The sequence below is a fragment of the Piliocolobus tephrosceles genome, chromosome 17 (assembly GCF_002776525.5).
Source record: "Piliocolobus tephrosceles isolate RC106 chromosome 17, ASM277652v3, whole genome shotgun sequence".
Taxonomy (NCBI): domain Eukaryota; kingdom Metazoa; phylum Chordata; class Mammalia; order Primates; family Cercopithecidae; genus Piliocolobus; species Piliocolobus tephrosceles.
Genome location: NC_045450.1, coordinates 134572 through 142281, shown reverse-complemented (window position 1 = coordinate 142281; position 7710 = coordinate 134572). Strand labels below are relative to the sequence as shown.

Sequence of the window (7710 nt, the reverse complement as noted above, 5' to 3'; positions counted from 1 at the left end):
TGGGATGCTGAGGACCCTGGGAGCAGGGGTAGGGGCTGCAGTGAAGGGCAGTGAAGTCAGTCACAGGAGGGAAGGGACTTTGGGGGACTCCCCAGGGAGGAGCCAGAGGCCACAAGTCAAAAGTAACAATAACTAGAATTACAGCTTAGAAAACACAAATGCAGCGCTAAGACTTGCTGAGATTCTACGCAGTTCACAAACTGTTCCTCTCCCATCCAGAAGAGGAGGAAACTGGGCTTTGATGAGGTTAACGGCCCATGGCCGCAGTCAGCAGTGGAACCCAGTGATGCTCCTTAGCCACTCTAGATGCCGAGGCAGCAGCGGCACCCCCCACGTTCCGCCCACTCTCAACAGCTGTCAAAGCGCAGCTCAGACTGCAGGGCGGTTTGGCGTCCAGGGTCACCCTCTGGCTCATCTCTCGAACGCCGCCTCCGACACCAGCCCAGCACCAGCCTGGGGTGTCTCTCTGCAAGGGAGAGGTCAAGTGGGGGACCCTCGCTCTCATGTAAATGCAACTTGGGGTGATGCAGGATAGTGTCCAGCATTCAGGAAAGGGGGCCTTGGTGGAAAGAGCGGCCAGCCAGGAAAATCAAGTCTCTAGGTCTTTTCAGAGCCGAAATGCAGCCGAGCGGGAAGGCGGACAGGCGCCCAGGACTCCTGGGGCAAGGAGCTGCCCCTTCCCTCCTCCTGGGGAAAGCGGTAGCCAACCGCTCCCGTGCCTCCTAGCCCAAGGAGTTCGCCCGGACCACCCCTAAGCCCAACAGCAGCCCCCAGGGCTCCTCACAGGTCATAAGCCCCTCTGACCCGCAACAGTCCTCGCATCCAGGTCGGGGCAGGGAGCGGGGGCGACTGTCCCCAGCACGGCGGCAGAGACCCAAAATGCGGAGCCTGCCCAAGATGGCGGCCACGACTATCCCACGACAAGGCGGCACCGGGCTCGCTGTGCCCGAGCCTGGAGCCCGCCGAACCGCACCAACAAGAAGACCTCGCCTCTGCCACTCCCGAGAGGGCGCCACCGCCTCCGACGGCTATCCCCGGGGTGGAGATGGCGGACGCACGCCCCTAGGCACCGCCCGCTTCCACATCACTTAAAATGGCGGCGGCTGCTGGGTGGCACGGGGCGGGGCAGCGCCGGGGAAGGCGGGGCGGCGCGGGGCATGCCGGGGCACGCACGGGCTGCCGGGAACGGGGCGGAGCGCGGCTGCGCCGGCGCGTCGAGGGGAGAGGCAGCCGCCGCGATGGTGAGCGGGCGTGGGGGAGGGGCGGCCGGGCCGGGCCGGGGGCGGCGGGGGGCGGCTGGGTCGCGCGGGGGGCCCGGGCTTCTTGCTCACGCCGGCCCGCCGCCCCCAGGACGTGTTCCTCATGATCCGGCGCCACAAGACCACCATCTTCACGGACGCCAAGGAGTCCAGCACGGTGTTCGAGCTGAAGCGCATCGTCGAGGGCATCCTCAAGCGGCCTCCTGACGAGCAGCGGCTGTACAAGGTGGGTCCCGCGGGCGGGCCGAGGGGAGCGGGTACCCGGCGCCGGGCACGGGGCTGACGCCGACGCTGTCTGCGATGTAAACAGTGGCGGCCGGCGACGCCTGCGGGCGCCCGAGCTGCGGGCTGGGACATCCGTTGTGCGCGTGAAGCGCGAGCTGCGCTCGCCGCGGGGATCTCCGCTCCAGGGGCGATGTTTAGACCTCGTGCCGGACCCCGGGCGCCGAGGGCACCGTGGCATCCAACCCCTACAACGGTATCGCCCGCGCCGTGCAGTTGACGAAATTGAGGTTCGGCTGGGTCTCTTACCCGGTTAGCAGAAGGTCATTGGCAGCGCCAGGGTTCGAACCACGACCCCTTAATTCCCAGCTTTCTTCGCAGGCCCATCGGAATCACGCTGTCCCCCGGGACACTCCTTGGGGTGGAGGGTGGCGGACTCAGTTAATGCAAAGAAATGTGGTCCCACTCGTTCTTCACCAAGCAACCGTTTGTTATTACCTCCTGACCTCCTGCTGATGTTCTAGAAGACCCCCTTTCCCCTTGGAAACGAACTGAGATTATTCAGTTAGAATGGCTTGGGGTTTGGGGTCTGCATTGGGAAATCAGATGCATCAGCCTCTGATTTACGCCTCACAACATTGTGAGGTTGTCGCCTAAGTGCATTGATCAGATTCTAGAGCTGGAAACTGGGAAACTGACTTTTAGCTCCAGGCTCAGAGCCTCAGCTCTCACGGTCTCCAAAGGCCTTTCCTCACTGATAACTACTGGCACTTAGCGAATATTAAACGGCCGTTGCCTGTGCATGTCCCATGTGCCACATGTCTACTTAGTGCTTTATGTTCCTTCTGAGCTCATTGAAACCCTCTGGTGGCCCTATGAATTGAGAATTCTGGTAATTCCTAGCTTACAGATGAGGAAACTTTGCATCAGAAGGCTCAACTACCAGCCAGCAGTGGTGGCATGGTCTTGTAGTCCCAGCTACTGTGAAGGCTGAGGCAGAATTGCTTGAGCCCAGGAGTTCCAAGCTGGAGGGTGCTATGATAGCGCTTATGTAGGGTCTGTGCCACTGTACGCCTGGGCAACATAGCGAGACCCTGTCTCTAAAATAAAATGTTCAAATGACTTGTCCAAGGTGGCAGAGCTGGGATTGAAACCCAGGTCTGCCTATCTCCAGATTAGCTTGGCTTCTCAAATTAGATTTGCCTGGAGAATTTGGATAAAACCGGATTCTAAAGCCCTACCCTGGGAGGTTCTGACTTAGAAGTTCTTGGATATAACCCTGGAATCTGTGTATTTGACAAGCAGAGCGGTGGTCCTGGGCCACACTGAGGGAACTCTCTTCCTCCTCGGACTTCCTGTGTAGTTGCTGGTCAGAGGTCTTTGGGACTTGCCCGACATGGGGCCTCTCCCAAGATCCTGCTTCTCTCCTCAGGATGACCAACTCTTGGATGATGGCAAGACCCTGGGCGAGTGTGGCTTCACCAGTCAAACAGCACGGCCACAGGCCCCAGCCACAGTGGGGCTGGCCTTCCGGGCAGGTGAGAGGGGACTGGGCTGGGTGGCATCCAGGCAGGTTGGGGACACCATTCCAAAGAGGGTCATCAGGGAACCTGGAGTTGAAACCTTCAGGGCAGTGTCTTCCTCGTGCCTAAAGAGCTGGCAGGCCGGGCGCAGTGGCTCAAGCCTGTAATCCCAGCACTTTGGGAGGCCGAGATGGGCGGATCACGAGGTCAGGAGATCGAGACCATCCTGGCGAACACGGTGAAACCCCGTCTCTACTAAAAAATACAAAAAACTAGCCGGGCGAGGTGGCGGGCGCCTGTAGTCCCAGCTACTCGGGAGGCTGAGGCAGGAGAATGGCGTAAACCTGGCAGGTGGAGCTTGCAGTGAGCTGAGATCCGGCCACTGCACTCCAGCCCGGCAGACAGAGCAAGACTCCGTCTCCAAAAAAAAAAAAAGAGCTGGCAATATCCTTTCACAATGTGTTTGTTTCCTCATTTTTTTTTTTTTTTTTTTAAAGAAGCAACCAAATGAGATGCTTACAGAAACTGAAGCTTATTTCCCGAAGCCAGCTCACATTTATAGGCGCTGAGTGCCTGGCTCCGTGCTCTGTGTGTTACTTTGTGTGTGGCTTCCACTGCCCTGTCTCATCCTCTCAGTAGCCCCGGGAGGTCCACATACCATCATCCCTGTTCTGCAGATGAGGACACAGGCTTACCGGCAGTCACACAGGGAGCCATGGTTAGGATGCTGGCTGCCGGGCCCTTGCTGGAGTCAGACATCATGCCAAGCTCTATGCTGTGTGTCACTGAATCCCTCTGCATCTCTGTGTGATTGAGATTTGGATTTTGCCTGTTTTCAGGTTCAGTAAAGTGAGCCCTGGGAGGTTAGGTCACCTGCTGGGACTGCCACATCTAGGATTGAGATCCAGAGCCTGTGCTTCCATCAGCCATTCCTCACCCCTGCCCAAGCTTTAGAAACCTGGGGATTAGGGAGTGGTTTACTACTCGCCAGGGTATCTTCTTCCATCCAAGAGAAAGGGAGGGGAGATTTTAAATGTTTTGTCTCTGGGAACTTGAAGAGAGGTTATAGAGCTGTGTTTTCACAGCCGTGGACCCAGCAGCTATGTGGATGGCTGAGAAAACTTTATCCAAGTTATAAAGAATTATTAATATTTTTCTGCCTGTAAGGAAACATAGCAGAGGCTGAAGAGGAAGAGTACAGTCCTAGCTTCACCTTTCCATTCCATAAGTTCAGGCTAGGTCTCAGTCTCAGCATCTATATCCTCTAGCCAGCTACCTTGCCCTCCTGGCCCCTGTTTTCCCTTCTCCTTAAAGGGGTGTGATGAGACTGGCTTCACAGCAAGGTGGTGTGAGTCCTCATGCACCCCAGGTCTGGCCTGCTGCCAGTGCCCAACAGACAGGAAGCTTCAGAGCCTTTCTGTGGGTTCTTTCTGCCCAGATGGTGATGTTAAGAGTTAGGTGCAGCCGGGCGCAGTGGCTCAAGCCTGTAATCCCAGCACTTTGGGAGGCCGAGGCGGGCAGATCACGAGGTCAGGAGATCGAGACCATCCTGGCTAACACGGTGAAACCCCGTCTCTACTAAGAAATACAAAAAACTAGCCGGGTATGGTGGTGGGCGCCTGTAGTCCCAGCTACTCTGGAGGCTGAGTCAGGAGAATGGCGTGAACCCGGGAGGCGGAGCTTGCAGTGAGCTGAGATCCCGCCACTGCACTCCAGTCTGGGCGACAGAGCGAGACTCCGCCTCAAAAAAAAAAAAAAAAAAGAGTTAGGTGCAGGGCTGGCACAGACATACAGGTCGTGCCCTGTACATGGGTGCATTTTGTTTTTGTTGTTTCTGAGACAGAGTCTCACTCTGTTGGCTAGGCCGGAGTGCAGTGGTGCCATCCCAGCCCACTGCAGCCTCCACCTCCCGGGTTCAAGAGCTTCTCCTGCCTCAGTGGCCTGAGTAGCTGGAATTACAGGCATGCGCCACCACGCCCAGCTAATCTTTGTATTTTTAGTAGAGATGGGGTTTCACCTTGTTAAGTCAGCCTGGCCTCCCAGAGTGCTGGGATTATAGGCTTGAGCCTTGGCTTGTGGCCCAGGGGTGCCTTTCTGAAGACAGCAAGTGAGTGCCAAGAGTATATCTGGTCTGCTTCCCCCAGAAGTGTCACTTTCTCTAATTTGAACAGTGGTACGCTAGAGGTTTGCTGTGACTTGGAACATATTGATAGACCCATTTTGCAGGTGAGAAAATCAAGGCTAAGGAAGGTGACTTGTTTTTCTCCCATAACCCCTAGTATGGCATGGAATGTGGTGGTGACTCTGGAGCCCAGGTCACATCAGCCCTCTTGCAGGTGATGGCTATCTTGATAGGGGTACAGCATGGGCTGTGAGCTCTTTGCTTCCCCATGGACTGCTTGCAGAAACACACTTCATGGGTGCAACTCAACCCATCATCATGTTATTCCCAGGCCTTGAATGGGTGCCCCACCCTCCGCCTCTCCCCTCCCCCAAGCTTACCACTCAAGAAGATAAGACAGTGTTTCAAATCAAATGTTAAAGGGCATTGTCTAGGCTCATCATGAAACAATGAGGGAGGTAGTGAAGGCACGAATGGTCACAGGTTTGTGGCTTGGAAGATGCATTAGATTAAGCTGCGTCAGTTTCTGAACCTTGGCACAGTGGGCACATTGGGCTGGATTACTGTGTGGGTTGCCTTGTGCACCATGGCATGTGGAGCCGTATCCCAGGTCTCTACCCACTAGATAGCGTTGGAACACCCCAACTCCCCAGTTGTGACAGCCAGAACTGTCGTCAGGCATGCCAGCTTTCCCTGGGATGCCTGATCAGTTGAGAACCCTGAGCCAAGCAGAGATGGGCCTCCTAGCTGGAAGAAAGCACAGGAGAAAAGCTGTGGGTTTGTTTGCTGTGTGTTGGGGTGACAGTAGGGACAAGACAGGGAAGGCCTTTGCCTTCCTGGAGCCAGTCAAAAGGGCAATTTGTCCAGTGGTAAGTGCCCCCATGCCCAGGATGTCAGGATGTCTTGACTTTTGAGGGTGGGTGGATTGGAGGTTCATCTGAGGAGGGGACCTGAGTTGGACCCTGAAAGTCCAGAAGCAACCAGCCATTCCGAGTGCTGGGACCAGCAAGTGAGAAGGTCTGAGTTAGGAAAGAATATCATAGCCAGACCCTGAGAGCATGGGAGACAGGGGGAGAGACAGACAGCAAGGACTTGATGGTATTCAGGGCATGATGGGAAGCTACTGGAAGGTTTTAAGCAGGGGAGGAATAGTTTACTTTTTTTTTTTTTTTTTTGAAACAGTGTCTTGCTGTGTCACCCAGGTTGGAATGCAGTGGCCAATCTTGGCTCACTGTGAGCTCCGCCTCCCGGGTTCACGTCATTCTCCTGCCTCAGCCTCCCGAGTAGCTGGGACTATAGGCACCCGCCACCACACCTGGCTTTTTTTGTAGAGACGGGGTTTCACCGTGTTAGCCAGGATGGTCTCGATCTTCTGACCTTGTGATCCGCCCACCTCGGCCTCCCAAAGTGCTGGGATTACAGGTGCCCGCCACCATGCCTGGCTAATTTTTTTCGTATTTTTAGTAGAGACGGGGTTTAGTGTTAGCCAGGATGGCCTCGAGCTCCTGACCTTGTGATCTGCCCACCTCAGCCTCCCAAAGTGTGTGAAGGAAACAAGGATATACATTCTGGGTGAAGGGTGATGCTGGCTGCAGGTGGTCAGCCCTCAGACTCACCAGTGGACATGGAAGATGAAGAAAGGGGCTTCAGCATGGTCAGTGGGAAGGGCTGAGGACCTTCAGGTTGGGCCCACAGGGGTAGGAGACATTGGCGTGGGGCCACGGGGCAGCTGGAACAGGGAGGTCAGCTCTGTGGAGACCAGCTGTGTGGACGAGTGTTCGCATGGAGATCCCCAAAGCTGCAGATGATCACCCATGAACACCAAGGCCCCAGCTGGGGCAAGAATTGGGATATCCCCTTCCAGCTCTGCTCCTTCCTCCACAGATGACACCTTTGAGGCCCTGTGCATCGAGCCGTTCTCCAGCCCACCTGAGCTGCCCGATGTGATGAAGCCCCAGGACTCGGGAAGCAGTGCCAATGAACAAGCCGTGCAGTGAGGACCCCCAAGAGGCCCATTCCCCCCAATAAAAGAGATTTGGGAGTCTTCCTGGTTGCTGCCTTTTTCCCCGACCCTCCCTGGGATGGGTCCCACTCCCTGTGGGTTCCTTTTGGGGCTTGTGCTTGGCAGTTCCTGTGCTGTCCTGTCTCCCAGACCCTGGCTGAGAACTTGGCCCAGCCTGCTGCTTAAAGTCACCATGGGTACCTGGATTGCCTTGAGACCCAAGCCATTGTTAGCAGTTAGCCAGCCACACCAACCACTCCAGGGGGAGGGGAGGACTGGGAGGGACACAAAGACCACAGGAAGCCTCAGGGACAACAGATTCCAGTTTTAGGCCTTTTTCCTTCCAAGTGCCCCCCACCCCCACACTCTGCATGTCCACTCCCAGGGGCCTCTTGTCCTGAGGACAATGGCCAAGAGCAGAAATACAAGCTGGAGCCTGTGTCCTGGTTTGATGCTGTCAAGCACGTTCAACGAGGGAACCCCAAAGCGACCCACACCGGTCCACCCACACTGGGGGCTGTAATCAGGGAGGGAGGTGGCTGCCCCCTTACCACACCTTTAATAAACAGTCTACAGACCCAG

At 56.2% G+C, this 7710-nt stretch overlaps 1 protein-coding gene across 2 annotated transcripts; it reads left to right on the top strand.

Annotated features, from left to right (window-relative positions):
- Positions 1-836: 836 nt before the first annotated feature.
- ELOB (elongin B) lies at positions 837-7709 on the top strand. 2 transcript variants are annotated; one of them, XM_026447530.2, is made up of 5 exons: positions 837-1241; positions 1351-1485; positions 2914-3019; positions 7011-7119; positions 7514-7709. In XM_026447530.2, the coding sequence occupies exons 1-5, from the start codon at positions 1158-1160 to the stop codon at positions 7527-7529; spliced, it is 450 nt and encodes a 149-aa protein (XP_026303315.1). In that variant the 5' UTR covers positions 837-1157; the 3' UTR covers positions 7530-7709. The 2 variants fall into 2 exon arrangements, with proteins under 2 accessions (XP_026303315.1, XP_023053772.1); XM_023198004.3 differs by having other exon boundaries at positions 1146-1241; positions 7011-7706.
- The last annotated feature ends 1 nt before the right edge of the window (position 7710 follows it).